The sequence below is a fragment of the Mastigoproctus giganteus genome, chromosome 12 (genome assembly GCF_048544385.1).
Source record: "Mastigoproctus giganteus isolate SK-2022 chromosome 12, ASM4854438v1, whole genome shotgun sequence".
Lineage (NCBI taxonomy): Eukaryota > Metazoa > Arthropoda > Arachnida > Uropygi > Thelyphonidae > Mastigoproctus > Mastigoproctus giganteus.
The window spans coordinates 122974921-122994565 of NC_143586.1; the positions used below are offsets into that span (position 1 = coordinate 122974921).

At 36.8% G+C, this 19645-nt stretch overlaps 1 protein-coding gene across 2 annotated transcripts in view; it reads right to left on the bottom strand.

Annotated features, from left to right (window-relative positions):
* The window catches only part of LOC150077386 (fatty acyl-CoA reductase 1-like), a 292403-nt gene that overhangs the window by 66940 nt on the left and 205818 nt on the right, over positions 1-19645 (bottom strand). For both annotated transcript variants that reach the window (XM_090386667.1, XM_090386666.1), the window contains exon 10: positions 18178-18296. In XM_090386667.1, coding sequence (XP_090242793.1) covers positions 18178-18296 — 119 coding nt within the window. The remainder of the gene's footprint in view (positions 1-18177; positions 18297-19645) is intronic.

Consider the following 19645-nt stretch of genomic DNA (forward strand, 5'->3'; position numbering starts at 1 on the left):
CTTTGCTGCCTCCTTTAATATAACTGGATAGATCCCATCCACCCCAGGTGCCTTTCTTGTGTTTATCTTCAACAGTTTCTCCTCCACTTTACTACCAGTTATTTCAAGATTCTGTAGCTTACTGCTGGAGTTGAATACACCTCTGGCATTCCCCTCGCTGAATAACTCCTCATGTGTGAATGTCGATGCAAAATATTCATTTAGTTTGTTAGCTACCTGAGCAGGATCATCAACAGTTGACCCATCAATATCAAGTGGACAAATCTGATTCATCCTCTTTCTTCTAGAGTGTACATAAATAAAGAACTCTTTGCTGTTTTTCTTTGCATCCCTTGCCAAGGATTTCTCGTAATCTGCCTTCGCCTGCCTAACCTCCTTTGTAACTTGGTTGCATATCAACTTGTATCTATCATAGGCTTCTGTGTCTTGTGTTAATTTGTAAGTATCCCATGCATTTTTCTTCTCTGCCATATGCCTCATTAGTTCATCTGACATCCATTTTGGCCTAAATCTTGAACAATATTTCTTAGTTGGTATGTAAAGCCTAGTAGCTTCCAAGATTAATTCTTTGAATGCTTCCCATTTTGAATTTGCTGTTGGTAACATCATCAGTTGGTCCCACTGTATAGAATTTAAATACTGTCTCAGTCCATCGTAGTCGCCTTTACGGAAGCAATAACCCTTCCCTTTACCCCTAATGGTAGTTACCTCTTTGAGTAAATCCCACTTCAGCACACTGTGATCACTGCCACCTAGTGGTTCATTTATCTGCAGATTCTTAATGCATGAAGAATCAGCTGATAATCAAATCACGAGTATTACTCCCTCTAGTTGCCTCCCGAACATGCTGATGTAGAAAACAATCATCCAATAAATCCACAAAAGCCCTTCTAGCGTGTGAGTGACGAGCCCCCAAATTCCAGTCAATATCTGGGAAATTAAAATCTCCCATTATAAGACTCTGATTTACTGGCCCACTATTTCCCTGTACAGTTTCTTATTATACTCAACAGAGTCATTAGGCCTATAGCACACTCCTACTCTCAATTTTGATCTCCCAATGTTTATGTCACACCAAACTGACTCCACACTTCACTGTCCAGCGAAGTCGACTGGCTTCACTTCCTTGGATTTTGTGTTTCTTAACTAATAGCGTAACCCCTCCCCCCTTCCTATCCTTTCTGTAGACGTTGTACTCCCCAAATTCCAGTTCTGCATCCCTTATATCTGTGTGACACCACGTCTCTGATATCCCAACAATATCTGCCTTTGATGTTTTGAGCAATACCTCAAATTCATCAAATTTATTTACTAAACTCGTAGCATTGGTGTACACGCAAGTATACCTGCACCTGTTTCTATTCTTAGCTACCCTAACACAACCCATGTGTTTACTTGTACCGCAATGGCTCCCAGCAGTCTCTGAAATATCATGCCTCTTGTTTTTCAGGCTTCTGCTCATTCTAATAGAAGCAGTGCAAGAATCTCTTTCACCTCTGCCAGTGGCTACTGTAAAACTACTGGTCTTTGTCTCCCCAGATTTGCTCATATAATTCAATTATCTATCATTAAAACATATTCAAAAGTTCTCATATAAACCTTACTACCCTTCTAACACATTATAATCATTTTAACAACAATTTAATCTATTTCTCATCCTTTGTTTCCCTTGCATTTTACAATAACCTTTTTTAACATAACTGTGTTAGTATATATAAATTACTTCAGAGATAATTTATCTATCATTTTACTCCTAGTGCTACCCCTTTTTTTAAATTAATTACTATACTGTTTCACTAACAGTCCTTGTTAACTTACAGTACTTACTATATTGCTCACCTACTTCTATCTTTCCTTTCCTTTCTGGGGAGGTTTCAAACTTCCATTTTTGGCTCTCTGAGGATCTCCTTCATCTGCTTTCACCTGAATCTGCTACAGATAATTTTTCGGAACTCTTGGCTGCATGGGTCTGGCGTCCTTTCTCCGTCTTATTCGGGCTACCTTCCATTCGCTGCTTCCTTCCATCTCATCGAGCTACTAATTCTGCGTTTTCGCTCCTTCTCTTGAGCTACTAATTTTGCGGATTTCGCTCCTTCTCTCTCTCCACCTTATTAAAACTTATTCACAAAAAGAAAACTCACAGGGCATCTCCCACTAACTCCTCTACTCCACTTTTTACAGCTCATCCACAAGGAGAGAGCTCATAGGGTGCCACCCTCGCTTCTTCGCTCCACCTATTAAGAACTTCTTATTAAAATAAGAAATATTTCACAGCGCTCGTTTGCGTACGGGTCACTACCCTTGCCTTTCTTCCAATAATGGGTTAGACTAATTGCAAAACGGCCAATGACGGACAGGCTTATTCTCCTTACACTCCATAATTTCTAACATGACAAAAAACTCAACTGTCAACAACTCATATTCTCTACCACGACCAAACACTCAACTGTCTGTCCTAACTCATTTTTCCAAACGCCGACAAGAATCTCAACTTTGTCTCCCCCTAACTCATTTCCATACACACCCACATAAACTCAACTCAGGGTTCTGTGTTCCTCTCCTTGTTCACTCACTTTTTTCATCTAAATTACGAACTGCCCCTATGTGTCAGGCTCTCCCTTGTTCTGAGTTTTAACCAATCTTTCTCATTTTGTCAACTTTCACTCTGTTCTATTTGCCCGTGTTATCTTTTCCCAAGCTGTCTCCTTATTGCTCGATCTAACTTCTTATTTTAAGAAATTTGTAAAATTTCTCAGGCTGTCTGTACCTTTGAAGTCAGCCGCTTATAGTTATACTTTAGCAGACTTATTTCACAAGATCTACAAAACTTGCCATCACCGACAGCCAGACTCTAGTCTTAACTCTAATTCCAGCATTTGTCCCGTATTTACTTCCTGTCTCTTCTCCAGATGTCACCGATCAAAGAAATATTTCGACAGTACCATGGTCCACCGCACCATTGTTTTCCAGAGTTAACACCTATTACAACAGCAGTTACTACTCGTTTCCATTGTTTTGGTTTGCTTCTGTGTGCTGGGAGTCGAAGTGTACCCAGATTGCTAATAGCCTTTCAGCCTACCGCTCCCCTTCTATAAACGTTGTCTAATTTAATCCCTTGCGAGTGACCATAGTAATATTCTTGACTTGTAAGGTTTCACTCACCCATATTGCTATATTATAAGTTTTACTTTAAATTAATCTCACTTTTCTATAAAATATTATACTTGTAAGATTTTACATCTTACACTGTCCGTATCCTCTAATAAGTTGTTTAATTCCTCCTTAAATTTATTCAAACTACCCACTTCCACAACACCAGATGGAAGTTTGTTCTTCCATTCAAAGCATCAAACACATCAATCAGATTTCTTCCCAGGTCCCTAGTTTCTAGGTGCTGTAGTTTGCAGAACTGAAGTCTTTCTTAGTAAGAGACCATTTTGTTCCCCCCACTAATCTTGTTCTTCTGTGCACCTATCCCAACATATCCGTATCATTTCTAAAATTAGGTCTCTAGACCTGGATGCAGTGCTGAAGATGTGACCTAACATTGCCTGGAATAATTACCTTCTCATCTCTGCTGGCGAAATTTCTGTACATAACTGACAAAACCTCATGAGCGGTATGGAAGGCAGCTGGACTGGATGATATACCAGCAGAAATTATAAAAGGACTTGGAGAAGAGTCAAAGAAAGAATTGTTCAGGAATTTTGGGAAAATCTATGAATGTGGAAGCTGGCCCAAAGACTCAAATCCTTAATTATCCCATTAGAAAAGAATAAGAATGCAATAAGTTGTACAGACTATGGGATAATCATTTAATTTCCCACTCGTCAAACTTATTACTAAAAATTCTCTCAGAACGAATTAAAACAAATGCGAAGGATTCGGAGTTCACATTAGACCAGTTTGGGTTCAGAGAAGGACCAGAGAGGCAATAGGAATATTAAAAACACCAGCAGAAAGAAGCATGGAAATAGAGAAAGATCTGGCAATCTGTTTTGTTGATTTCAAAAAGGTTTTTGACAGAGTGAATTGGGTTAAGCTGATGGAAGTCCTAGAAAAGATTGGTCTAGATAATAGAGACTTAAAATTTGGGAACTTTACATGGGATAAGACAGCTGTGGTTCGGATAGACAGAGGAATCAGAAGTAGGCATCGGAGGAAGAAGTAGACAAGGATGTTACATGTCCCTTTTGCTATTTAATTTATATGCAGAAGCATTGATGAAAGAGTAAAAAACAAAAAAAAAAAAAAGCAGAAAGGAGGTGTAAAAGTAGGAGGGAGAGAAGACAAAGATAAGAGTTGCAGGCGACCAGGTATTGATTACTAATAGTGAGGAAGAATTGCAGAACTCCTTTGAACTGCAAAGGAAAGGGGTACAATATGAAGATTAACAGCAAGGAAACTAAGATAATGTTAATTTCAAAGTGGCCAAGAAGTATAACACTGGATGGAATAATATTGGAACAGGTGGAAAGATAATAGGGAAGTATAATGACAGAAAATGGAAAAAGCCTGGAGGAAATAAAAACAAGAACTGCAATGGGCGAAGAGGAATTAATAATAAAAAAGAACTATTGAGAAGAAATGTCAAGAAGGAATTAAGAAGCAAATGTTGAAAACATTAATATGGACTGGTACTATATGGCTTAGAGACAGGACACTAGGAAGAGAGGAGATTAGATGGCTAGAAGCTTTCTAAATGTGGGTGTGGAGCAGAATGGAAAGGGTGAAATGGGTTGACAGAGTGAGTAATGACGAATTTTTGAGGAAAGCAGAAGAGAACGTTAGTAAAGCAACTAAGAAGACGACAAAATAACATTATTGACACGTATGGAGAAAAGAAAGCATGTTGAGGAAAGTGAACGAGGGGAAGAGAGCTGTTGGGAGAAGGAGAATTGCAATGATGGATTGGATGGGAGGAGGAAATTATGCAGGAATTAAAGGGAAAGCACACGATAGAGAAGCATGTGCATCAATGAAGATCTGAACCTGTCTGAGGGCAGAGGACTTAAAGGAGAAGCTGTAGATCAGCGTTTCCCAAACTTTTTTAGTCACGGAACACTTACGAAACACAAGTTTAGCGGGGGCCAAAGAAACTGTTTGCTAATATTTTGTTACACATGACGCACTGTGCATCAGGAGCATCTTTATTTCCAATACATGTAAAGCCGAAATTCACATAACTGTCATCATACTTTCGTTTTGTTGTTAGTTGGTTCCTGTTTTTTCGCTTCGGATTTTTTGGGAACAAAAGGCTGCGATTGTTCATCCTCAGTTTGAAGTGTGACAATATTGTGTTCGTTTTCATCGACCACAGTTGCACTACTAGAAGTACTTTGCTTCTCGTTTTAAAGTTCCTTTTTTCAACCACAAATCCATGGTCACATACTTTAATAATATTTCGAAATATTAATTATAAAAAAAAATTATATAGTATGAATCAGAGCTGAAATACTCAATATGTTCTACGTTGATAATAATATTAGTAAATTAATAAGAGGAGTTTACCTCAATATAGTACGTGGAACACTTCCGTGGAAGTGTTCCACGTACTATATTGAGGTAAACTCCTCTTATTAATTTACTAAAAAAAAATTATACAAGGAAGCGAGTTTCGTTATATCAGTTTGCTTCCTCCTCTCCTTCAACCCGTGTATTCAAGGGCTAAATCGCATACTAGATCACAACGTTGCTACTTTTTCGTAGGTGTCATTACCTCTACGCATCCTTCTCTATGCAAAGCCCGCCAAAATAAAGTGTTCCGCGGTCTGTTTGATTATTAGACTATGTCAGTATATTAATAACAAAGGAAAAAAATGTTGAATGTTACAATGATACAAAAGTGGTGTACGCTACAAATGTGCAAAATTTATTTATTATTATTTTTTTAAATTATTAATTACGATTTATCACCGAACAGTTTCGGAAACACTGCTGTAGATGGTACCGCTAACTGTGCTGTTCACGTAATGAAATGGGATGTTTACAAAGCCTGGAAGGCTAATAAGGTTAGATTAGCAAAAAACATTCATATTATACAGTTGACTAAATTATTATTGACTTCTTAATTAAAAGGTACTTGGAACAGTACCTAGTACCGCACATTCTGCAGTACTTTTATGCCAATTATTCACTACCGCACTATCTATCGGTAATAAAAACCTAAAATGCAGAGATCATTAGAAGCAGTCTGTCATAATTTTCTAATGGGCTTTTTAATTCTTTCTTTTCAAACTGCTTAAATGCACACTAATATTCTTAAGTAAATTTGCAGGATTATAATTACTATTAAGTGTTTCGATAAGCCAATTTATAAAAATACGAATGTGATTTTATAACCTAATTGTGTAACATGACGTCATTTTATACTGCAGTGGGAATAGATTATCGTTATCTTAAGAAGATTTAATAAAAGACACTTTACTACATGAAATATTTTGCTTATTGCTAGGAAAAGGACTTATTGATACATACAATTAGAACGCTAAAGTTCCCCGATAAGTAAATATTTTGTCTACATTTCGAATTTGTGTGAATTGATATAAGTTTTCGGCCTTAAATACCGGTTTTTGTGATGAATATCGGTTCATCACAAACACCATTTTTTTATTTATTTATTATTTTTTTATGAAAACCCCAAACACGAGAGGTATTAGAACCTATAGTATTTAGTACCGTGCTTGGGTTGGAGGTTGAGAAGACGAAAGATGATATTTGTTGACATTAGACTTGGACTTCTGAAGATCAATTTTCAGGAAATACGTATGAAGGAATTTTGTTCCAGAAAACAGCAGATGAATGAATAAACGAGGAAGATGAAAAGTTGGTTTTGTGAGTTTGAAGTTGGACAGTAAGTGGATGTTGGCGGCAACGTGTTCGGACGATTTTTAAAGAGCCGGAATTATAGAAGCCAATTCAGAAGAACAGTGCCCATGGAAGTATCTGTAGGAAAGGCATGCAGCAGAAACAGTTCGTCTTTGAGACAGAGTGGAGAAACTCTGTTAGAGATCAGTCATTAATCAACTTAATTGGATGGAATCTAGAAGCCAGAGGGGATTTAGAGGAAAAGTAAGCCGAGAGCGAGAGAAAAAAAGCAAGTTTGTTAGATGCACAGAAAGCAATATTTGTAATGTGCTTGTGCAGAGAGAGAGAGAGAGAGAGAGAGAGAGAGAGAGAGAGAGAGAGAGAGAGAGAGAGAGAGATTACAAGTCAGGGTAATCCCCAAAAGAGATAGATCATCTTGCCTAGAAATCGCAGTGTCACCAAAGGTAAGCATAGGAGCAGAAGAATCCTTTTTGCAAGAAATAAGACAGGACTGAATTTTAGAAGGATTTAAATCAACTAAGTTGTCTTTGCTCCACCTGGAGATCGGCATTTAAGGAATTGGTAGCGGATATTCGAGAAGTTGAAGCTGATTGAGCAGGGCAAGGTTTCTCGAACTGGAATGCAATGTGCTATCATCGGCAAAACTATGGGTAGGATTTCTGGTCAATGGAAGGACATTAATATACAAGAGGAAAAGAGTGGGGGAAAGAACTGAATTTTGGGGGCCACCTGCATTAGTTGAGAAGTTAGAAGATAGAGAGCCATCTACCCTCAGTGAGCGGTCAGAGAGAAAACTGGATAACCAATTACAAAAATCAATCGGCAAACCATAAGATGGAAGCTTGTTTAAAAGACCTTTATGCGAAACACGATCAAAAGCCTTTGAGATGTCTAGAGCAACTGCTTGTTTCTCACTGAACATTTCCATTGAATTGGTCCATAAAAAGGTTACATAAGCCAGAATATCACCAATGGATCGACACTGACGGAATCCATACTGGCGATCGGTGATCAGACGAAGGTTTCTAGGTAGTTTAACAGTTGGCTGTTAATTTATTTCTCCTTTATTTTAGAAAGAGTAGAAGTAATTGCAATGGGACGATAATTGGATGGGAGGGATTTGTCACGCTTTTTAGTAACTGTCTGGATATGATCAAATTTCCAAGCAGAAGGAAAAACACCTTTGGAATAAGAAAGTGAAAATAGGCGGCAAAGAACAGGAGTCAGTTCAGGAGTACAAGTTTTAATAACAAGTGGAGAAATACCATCAGGACCTGGAGCTTTCTTAGCATCGAGATTCTCAAAATCCTTCTGACATCCTTTTGACGGAAGACCACAGGAGGCACTGAATGCAGCGTGTTGGGAATGGTGGAAGGTGTTTTACCAAGATCATTAATACGTGAGTTGAAAGAAAAAAATTATGTACCAGGTACATAATGAGTTGCTGCCGCTCTACTCTGAGACTGAAAGTGTCTCTGATAATGTCGCAGCCATTAAAAACATCTTTATTACAGGGTTGTTTGTTTGTTATTTGATTTTTAGGAGCATTAGCAACTAAGGCCATATTGCTCCGGGATATGCGGTGGCCATTCCCTGACCTTTCCGCATCCTCCGTATTTGGTGGTGACGGGCTTGAACCCCGGTCTAATCAAGAAGCGTGTGCTACGCACTGCTGCTCCTTCCCATCTGGCTACGGAGGCGCCCTTTATTACAGGAACTCAATTATGAAACTGGTACAGTAAAATAAATAAAAAAAGTATTGCTGCATTATTTTTATTGAATAAAAAATAATTTCAGTACAATGAACGGAATTTTTCCTAATACTAGTGTATAATGAAATAATTCGTATAAAATGTATCATAATAACACTGAAATTATTGGCCTTTGGTAACTGAAATAAGATATAATTTTGACACTCAAATGATTTTAATTCCCGAGTGGATACTCCATCGATTGTCGTTCCATTACGTGTAGCATTTACTAAATGTATTTGACTTAGTATCTAAATTGATGACATCTTCTATAAATTCACAAAACTTCTTTCCAGCCTCTGAATTTAATTCTAGATTGAAATCACCAGCGAAAACTATAGGTATTCGATCCAGTGGCTCTTCCAATAATTTTGTACCTTCAATGAAATACAGCATTAAATTCTTGTTTATGAATTTTATCTAACGACATCCCTGGAGTGATGTTATATGGCAACGATGAAAATAGATTCACTATTGGATTTGCACAAACAGATACAAATGTTTCTAATTTCATTTGACACCGCTGTCGTATTGCTGCTATTATGTTGTACAAAGATATGCGGTGTACTGACGATAGTTGAACCTTCACGTTGAGATATCGCAACACCACCACCACTACGAACTTCCGATCTTTTAAACTGAGTTACACATTGTAAGTAATATATATACGTAATATATATATATATATTCATTATTACCCAACCACGTTTCATTTATATCAATATTTTGGATTGCTGCAAGATTGTGTCCGTTTCGATATCTCGAACATGGGCACGTAAACTTTGTACGTTCATTGACGATATAGATATACCACTTTGTATGAAAAATTGCAGTTCATCCCGTAGAGACGGTAGCTTATACTCGTCTAACTGTTTCGTCGTCCTCAAATTCGAAATATACTAAAGTACCGATTGCACCGTTTACCAATCTATCAACCACATCTATATTTGTAGTAATCATGTACGGTTTTCCTTTCAATAATGGTAGAAAGTATGGAAGTCCTGCAGTTTCAGTCACTGACATTTTGTGAATTTTATTTCACATACTTGCTAATTGTTCTTCAGAATGATATCTGTGGTATAAATCTTGTGCAATCGCTTCATAGGTTTCATCTGCAACTAAAGAATTTGTATTATATGCATTTAATCACTACAGCAGACTCGATTTACCGGGAAGCGGATTAACCGGGACACTTCAAGACTCCGAATTAAAAAAAAAAAAAAAAAAACATCAACCAGAAATAAAATTCAAGTAATAACTAGAATAGGTATAAACATGTTTTGCAAGTCGTAAATAAACGATAAGAAGCGGCGTTATAAATCGTCATTGGGAGATTAGTGTGCCTATTATTTTGCAACCCCCGCTGTCTTCACATCCGCCGCTCAAAAAAAAAAAAAAAAAAAAAGAGAAAGAGACCAAATGTTTAGTTTGTTTTAGTGCGTCGCGTCAATTATGTTCAATCAGCACAACAAAAGGCAAAATTTGTTTCGTTATTTATGTCAGGGATATCGGATTATTTATTATTATTTATTTATGTTTTGTTCTGAAATCGCGAAAATGATGGGCAAACATAAGAGTCGTTCTTTCAATTAAACAAAAACTTGAAATTATTCAAAATTTTGAAACGGTGCATCCGTTAAATCTCTAAAGAACCATTATAATGTTGGTGACCAAACCATACACGACAGTGCAATAAATAAAGGAAAGCTATTAGATTTAAAATCGACATCATAAAAAATAAAGGGAAGCATCGTATCGGACACGCGAGTAGTACGTGGTAAGGTTTTTTGTTTTTTTTATCTATCGCTATACTTTTTACGTAGGTTGTTGAACATTTTTCGATACAGTAAGTCCCCGACTTACGTTATTTATATATATTTTTTTATATGACTGAAGATTTCAGTGAAGGGACACGCATTTCACTATAATACTGTAACTTAAAAACCCACAGAATTCCAGCTATCGGTATTATTGCAATGCAAAAAAATCGAGTTTACTTCCGGTTTATAATGAATTGCAGTAAACAGAAAAGCCCAGTGCGGTTCTTGGTCGGTTAAGCCTCGGGTTGTTATGCACTCCCATACTCCATTCATCCATGTCCTTCTAGGTCTTCATCTTCTTCTTCCGGGAGGTATCCATTCCAGGATAGCCTTTGGATGGTAGTGACCTCCAGAAATGTGCTTTAGTAAAATGTGAGCTCGCGTGGGGTGATAATATTGAGTTTTCGCCTTAACCCTGTGAGGTTATTTTCAGAAAAATTTAATTTTGACTTATCGTGGTGTCGACTAAGAGAATAAGTGACAGCGGTACTAGTAAATCTCTCAAGAAAAGGAAAGCGATCAGAGTTGGATCAGAAAATTAAAATAATAAGGATGTATGAAAATGGCCAAACATTAACAAGTATCGCGGGGAATTCAGATTTGTCAGTGGCAACGGTGAACACGATAATAAAGGAGACAGACAGAATACGAGAAGCGGTAAAGGGATCAGTACCAATGAAGTCAACTATAACAACCAAAGCTACGAAACACATATCAGTTTTTACAGTACAATAGCATGCGTATTTTCTTCCTTTTATGTTTTATTTTCTTATGTGCCACTTCACCGCCGTCCCCAGATAAAGTTTTTAATTTAACTAATTAAATAATATAACTATTTTCCTTCATTCTTCTGGGGATATTATGTGGTTTTTGTAATTTTGGTATATCAGGAATATAGTAGCAATAATTTTTCAGCCATTCCCGAGTTACGTAAGAAGTCCTAGAAAGTATCTCTTACGTAAGTCGGGGACATGATGTATTTTTGGATTATCCGGGACATCGATTATTCGGGAATTTATTTTTACCATCTGTCCCGGAAAATCGAGAGTCTACTGTATTTCTTAAAAATAGTCGAATCCCTTGCGGACATAAATTAGTAGCATCTTCTTTGCTAACAAATCTCGATTCTATAATTTTAAGTTCATCTGATAATAACTCTTCTCCATTGCCTATTTTTGTAAGAATTTTAGAAAATGTACTATCGGACTGTCGAACAATTGTACTAATTCATGAAATTGTAGTGAACTCCATAATTCTGGAGCAATCAATGAGTTCTTCAGGCGTTTATATATAGGTGTAGCACGCACTGGAGGCAATTGCCGTAAATCTCCAATGAAGTATATATTCATATCTCCAAATGGTATTTCACGAACACCAGTTATCTGCTTTGAACGCATATCTATAATCGATAATAGTTCTACATTAATCATACTAACTTCATCGATTATAATAGTACGTACATGATGAAATGTAGTTCTATATTGTTGAAGAATTTCTTTACTAAGTTGAAGATTATTTGATAGACATATACTGAAAGCAGAATGCACTGTTGCACCATTGATTGCCACAGCGGCGTTGCCCGTGGAGGCACAAATAACATATGCGTTGTGAATATTTGATACGTTACAAAAGCGATTATACGCTTCCATCAATAATTTAAGAACAAATGTCTTTCCACAGCTTGCAGGTCCAGTGAGAAATTCTTCTATCGGTTCATGTATCTGATTATCAATTTGACGAAAGATAGCTTCAAGTAATAATGCGCGTTCTTCTTTATTAGTACTACTCATCAAACGACAGTATTCTTCAGATGGCAAGACATTCTCTTGCTTCCTAATGACATGATAATTTATCCATCCATCACCATTCTCATCTATGAGGAGATGAGAATGGTGATGATGGATATAGTTTTCTTGACAATAGTTTAGACAATAGTTTCCTTGTCGGTAAAGAAATCATCAATTTCTTTTGATTTAAGAAACTAATTTTTTTCAACCGCCAGTCCATTTTCATTATTCTTATCAAGTTCGATACAAAGTTTCCTACAAATTGCTAGCATCTTTTCAATATCAGATTCGAACTCTTTTCTTCTCAAGGTGATTATCTCCTTGTTGGTTTCATAAAGTTCAAAATATTTATTTTCATTCTCCTCATTGATAAATGGTATGTGTAAAGTTACCATTTCGCATATGAAGACGTTGTATGGAAATGGGGAAGACCCCATTTCCTTTTCGATAAGGAGCAGCAAATTGTGCAAGAGATATCTTTTAATGTTTCGCCTCGTTTATCATATTTATCAAAAAATACTAGCTTTCCATATATCCAAAGACTCGTGTGTCAACTTGTTGTTCATCCAATTCAGCTTTTCATGTACGTAATTTCTGACGCTCATGTGGCCATACCGTTGGCACGTATTCAATCGCTCTTGAAGACACGGACATTGGGTATCGTAATAAATACCAAGCTGCCTCTCTTGTGAACATCTCCACAGAAGTCAATACATCTACACTTAATGCTCGTGTTAGATCAGTTATATCCATATCAGGATATTCTTCTTGTAGCTCTATAATTTTCCTTTGCAGGTTGCTTTTTCCTCTGTTAGTTTTATTCAGATATTCAACTACATATGCTGCACATGAATATTCTTCTATGATAAATTGTAAATCCGAATTAGCCTTGAGCACTCCTAAAATCCAAGGATTGTAATTATTCATAAATTTCTCTTCTATCTTGCGTTTAAGAAATACACGTGGTCGTTTGATATCAGCCCTCAAAATATTTAGATATTATTATTCTGATTGGCATTGATTTGATTTAAGGAATTCTTAGAAATTAACACGATTATCCAATTCTAACGAGTCGTGCATTTTACGATATCTTTTGCGATAAGCTAATTTGCGATTGTCATCTGCGGCAATCGGTATCAATATACGAGTTTGCTACATTGGCCAAAAAGGTACTTCAAATCGACATTCGCGTTGGTTTGCGTTATTTTTATAACAGATAAAAATATGTTGCCGTAAATTTATATAATCTGAAGTTCTCTATAGAACATAATGCATCTATCATTTGAATTGCTTCTTCCATCCCACCTTTTTCTTCTAATGGTGCATTGTTCATCCATAATAATATATATTGTATATGCATATGGACTTCCTCGATGTTGAAATTCAATGCACGTTTAAAGAAATTCACAACATAATATTTCCCAAAAGGACTATAGGTTTACGATTTTAAAATTTTGAGTATACTCTCAACAATTTTATTAAAGTTTATGACACACGTAACGGGATCTTCATTTATTAATGTAGCTCTTTCCATGTAAAGTAGATCCATAACTTCATTAGTTGCAATTTGTCGTTTATGTCTGAATTTGTATAACATACATAGTAATACGGGCCATGTTGGTTCACACGCACTCAACATCAAGAACATTGTAGGTTTTCCTAATTGACGAATCGTGGCAAACATCTCATTTACGTTGACTCCAATAATATGCTGAATTGGGAATTGAGAACAGAAATTCCAGCACAAGGAGCTGGAATTGCAGTGGATATAGCAGACTCAAGCCTCCACGATTTAACAGAACTTTAGATAATTCGGCACTACACCATACCGCATTACAAATCCATGGCTTCCAGATGCAGAAGTCTTCCGCCTAAGAAATATTGTAGTTGCAAAAGCTTAGAAAGCCAAGAAGTTCTGTTTATCAACTAGAATTGTCTCGCAGCCTTCTGCCATAAGAGATTACTAACCCGAGATACCAATTCAATTCTTGGATCGCTGTACACCTCACAGTTGTACATATGTTCCCATGATTCTCTTTTGCCACAATGACAACTAGATCTTTCAGTAATTCCTAAATCATGCAATTTTGCATTAATCGAACCATCTCGTGCATGAAGAAATAGCTCTTCAGCTAACAGTCTTCAAGTTTAGTTAAGTTCAGCTAACAGTCTTCAAGTCTAATAATAACCTTCAAATCAGAAGAAGGTTCACGCCATTGTAAATTTAGGCAACAAAATTATCAAAAACGCAGATTAGCATTCTTAAACTGTAAGATATAAAAATCTTACAAGTAAAATATTTTATACACAGGAGAGATTAATTAAAAATAAAGCTTCTGATATAGCAATTAGGGCGGCGAAACCTTTCCAGTCACAAATATTTAAGTTAATGGGTCACTCGCTAGGGATTAAATTAGACAAGGTTACAAGAAGGGAGGGGTAAACAAAGAAAAGACTAGCAGTAGATGGGGTGCGCTTCAGCTCCGAGCACATGGGAATAAACAAAAACAACGGGAACAGGTAGCAGCCGCTGTTGGTGTATAGGTGTGAAAAATACTAGCTCTAGAAAACAATAACGCGGTGTACCGTATTGTGGAACATTCCTTTGATCACTAACACCTGGAGACGAGACGGGAAGTAAATACTTGACAAATGCAAGGATTAGAGTTAAGACTGGCATCTGGCTGTCGGTAATGGCATGTTTTGTGGATCTTATGAAGAAAAGGTGTTAAGTGAAACAGAGGGTTGCGGAAATGGCGACGGACTTCAAAGAGGCGGACTGCCTGGGAAAATTACAAATTTATTAAAATAAAGGGTTGGATCAGGCACTGTAAGGACAATTTTATCCTTGGGAAAGGATAAAACGGGCGAATAGGACAGAGAGAAAGATTTGATAGAATGAGAAGATTGGTAAAGACCCGGAACAAGGGTAGGTAATCAATATAGGGGGCAGTACGTAATTTGGATAAACAAAATGAGAGAAACGGGGGAGAGAAGAGACACAGTTGAGTTTTTGACGGTGTGAGTGAGAAAATGAATTAGCGAAACACTGAGTTGAGTTTTTTTGGTGTTTTTAATGAGTTATAAAGTAGACAAAGTTGAGATATTTGTCGGAGTTGGTGAGAGAGATGCCCTGTGAAGTTTTCTTCTTGTGAATGAGATTTTAAAAAGATGGAGCAAAGTCGTAAGCGGAATTAGTAGCTCGATCAGAAGGACGAAACCGCGAATGGAAGGTAGCCCGATCAGGTGGTTAAAGGCCGCAGAAGGAAAGATAGCAGTTCCCATAACGACGACATAGGACCGTACGGCAAAGAGCCAGCCCAGACCACATGGAAAACAGAGTTTCAGCAGAGTAGCAGAACTGTGACCCGCACGAAAATCCTCTAGAAGTCCTGAGATGAATGCCCTTGGCAAACGATGATGCCATTCCCAGACATGGAGCTGAAGGGTCCCAAAGCGGAGAATCCGATTCGTAAAATTAAGTGACTAGTTATATAGTATTCTCCCTCACAAGTAAAGTACTGTAGGAACCCTAATAGCAGATTAGTAGAAGTTTAGAGAGATACTAAGGGAAGGATGTACAAAAATATAAAAATATATACATAAATATAGTTATGTATATACATAGATGATAGTTATGGGTTTTGATTAATGTAATTAGACATATGTAGGAAGGCAAAGGAGAGAAATTTGATATTTGTTATTGTCTAACATATATGTATGATAAATTTTGGAAGGGAAGGGTAGAGAAATACAGAGAAAAGAATAGCCTTCTGAATGTAGCTAACCCTTGAGACAAGCATTAGTCCAGAAATTGATATTAAATGTACGGTTTATCTTGATTAGAGAAAGTTTGTGAAATTATATTCCCCAAGGCAAAAAGGGACTCTAAATAAATCAGAAGTTAAGAGTGAAATTCCTAAATCAGTTTATAAGATAATTTGACTTACATAGGAAAAAGGGTGTTAACTAAACCATGTGTGAAGAAAGAGGAAACTATAGCAGTTTTGTGTAAGGGTATTGATTATGTTGTGTAGAAAGAAATAACCCTTCTAGTGTAAAACCAATGTACTTAATCGCATATATATCTGATGCTACAAATTTGTACATAGGCAAATTTGAATAATATTAGTATGTGCCTGAGTTTTGATCATTTTATCATGTTGTTGTAAATAAACTATGTTATTTATTAATTAGTGAGTCTGTTATTCTTGAACACTCAGCCTTTCCGAAGGGAATTATACATAATTGAGAAATTCCCTTGAACCTGAATTCTCCTGTGAATCCAAAGTCAGATGTGTAAGTGGGGAATATAGACAAAGGGTCTATATATCTATAAGGGAACAAAACAAAGAATATTTATTATTAATAATAAATAAAAATCAAAAAAGTAGTAAAGACATTTTCTTCCTTTCTTTCCCCCTCACAAAACACTAATTTAACCCCCCCCCCATCCACAAGACCTTTCCAATTTTGGTCTGAACCTTTTTTTTTTTCCCTTCCCCGATCGGTGACTACAGATGATTCGTGGATTGACCCAGAAACAGAACAGGCTTCAAAACAATGGAAACATCCGTCGTCATTAACTCCCAAAAAGGCCAGAGTGTAATCTGCAGGGAAGGTTGTTTCTGTCAGTTTTCTGGGATGAGATACGCATCATTCTCGAAGATTACTTGGAAAAAAGGTGCCAACCATCAATGCACGTTACCATATTAACTTAGTGAAGCAATTGCATACAAGTAAGGAAAAGCGACGGGGATTCTCATCAAAAGCGTGCTGTTGTTTCACGACGACCCACCAGCCCGCACTACTGTCGCAACCACTGACCTTTCCAGGAAGTTAAGAATTCATATCTTGCGACGTCCGCCTTATTCTTCTGACTTGGTACCTTCTGGCTTCTTCCTCTTTCCGCAGATGAAATCTTTTTTTCGTGGAAAGTTTTTTTTTTTTTCCTGGCATTGCAGATGTAATTTAACAAAGCAACAGAATCATGGTTTCAAGAACAAAGTGTGACCTACAAAAAAAAAAAGTCATAAGGAAGGGTCGCAAAATATGGTAGATGTGTCGTTTTTGGTGGCTAACATACAGGAGGAGTAATATATGTTCCAAATCGTAACATCTTGGGATACTTAGAACATGGTCAAGGGGAAAAGCGTTTTTGACACCCCCTCAAACTTCGTAGCTACTGCATATGAACGCCAATAGTAGCTGTTAATGATCCTGTTCAGGTTGCTGACAAAACGAATAAATACATTTTCCATCTATATACGCGTGAAGTTTTCAGAAGTGGGGATGCCAGAAGTGTATCTAATTCAAATTGGGATGGGGGTAAATGATTTTGTGATAACTGAGGGGAGAGCGGCTGTAACATAAAATAAGTCACATAGGGTAGACTGAATCTATCCAATTATATTAAACGCAGCATCAAAACCGGTAAGAAAATCTCTTCTGTTCCTAGGAAAATAATGGAGTCGGTGATTAAGACAGTAATGCAGGATTCTCTTTAGAGGAAATGTAGCATACGGCACTCAAAGCAAATTTGTTAATAGACCATGTATTAATAGATAATTGTTAATAGATAATCAGTGTGACGTAGTTGCAGAGAAAATTAATGCAAAATGAAATATAGTTAGATTTCAGTAAAGCTCTTGGTACTGCTGTCAACACAAAGATTAAGATTGCTGTACCATTCGGAACGCGAGCGAGAGTGTGCGCGTTTTAAACGCCAAAGAAATTGCCTTGAGTCGTCAACGTACCATAGTATTTTAGGTCAGTTTGCTGGGCGAAAAGCAATTTCTGGAAGGAGGGAGCGATTAGTTCAGCCAGTTTATGAAAAAAGCCCATAAAAATCCCTCGTGTTATTGACGGGATTCAAACTGAAGCCTTTTCCAACCGGTGTGAAAGGACTGGGATTATAACCATTGTGCTAATCGCAAGGACACAAAAATTGGAGCAGTGTGGCATTATGAAAAATTTGTGCTACATACTCACCTCTCTTCACCTATATACCAGCCAACTGCAATCAGAAGATTGGCCACTATATCAACGGGAATGAGGTCAAGAATTTTATCTTCATCAACGACACCTGTCCTTAAAACACCTTTGGAAGCCTGAAGAAAGAGAACATTTCATTTTAGCCTATATCGTAATTAGCAATTACCTAAGCTCTCATAACTTATAGAATATAATGTAAGTTTAAAAATTAAGCAGCTTTTATAGTAACTAATGCATTGTACCTTATATTGGCAGGCAAGAGTTAACATATAAAAAATAACAAAAGTGCGATCATTTGAGAAGTGCCAGTGATGAGACTAGACTAAATTAAAATATTAGGGGTGCCGGGGGACCAGGGGGGGAAAGGCGAGTACACATTTCATTATTTATTTGAATGGAAACGGAAAAAATATATATATATCAATTTTTAATCAATAAATTTAAGTATTTGAAAGAAAAAAAAAAACAATACTGAAAACCCAAAAGTTTTGTTTGTGCGTATTTAACGGAGTCCATGAAATGAATCACAGTACAGTCAAAGATAAATTAGGATTAATTTTAAAAAGAAATGTGTTTTATACAAAAAATCATCACTAAAATGGTAATACTGTTTTAAATTCAACAAGAAGTATGGGCTTGGCACACCCAGTCCTGAGCTGGATATCATCATTCTTCTCTTTCTTTGGTGATTCCGTTCTACGTCTGTCACTCACTCACTCTCAGCGTAACTCTGGAATTTTTTTTTTTTTTTTTTTTTTTTTGCTGGTGCAGCATAAGCCTCAGGCTTTCTTGCACCAATATGGCTAATAATAACATTAATCGATGCTGCGAGACACATTACCTCTTTCGTGTGAACAGCGCGTGACAGGAACAACAGAAAAATGCTGAACCACGTTTCTGATTGAATTAAAAGTCCTGGATCTATCACATATTCTTAACCAGTTGGGCCAGTCTTTAGTACCGTCGTTAAAGTAGAACTCTTTAGAATGGAATCGTCATTTTGCAGAAAACTGGTTTCTGCTTATAATTCGTCCACAGAAACGGCGACTGTGATAGAATCTTTTGCTTCTTCCTTCGATTTCTGCTTTAAATTCAAAATATTATCCATCGTAGTTACTACTATTGACTTTTCTTGGTTGAATCTCCAATCGAGTTTTCAAACTATCGTGTCCAATAATGTAATATGAACTAATTTTTATTTCCTCGTATTTTGATTCCGGAAAATACTGGGTATTTGCAGTGCTAGGTATAGCAAGAAGCTTTTCTTCACAAGTGTAATTGAAATATCACGCTTTTCGCAGATCTAATTACTGTCTTGAATTGGTCATGGAAGTGTTCATCATTCCAGTAAGGGCAGATCGAAGAGATTTCACACGCTCTTGCAGATAGGAGATTGAGTTCTAAAAACTTAATTCTTACTAACTTTTAGTACAAATTCTAGCGCACTTTTACACACGCAAAAGGA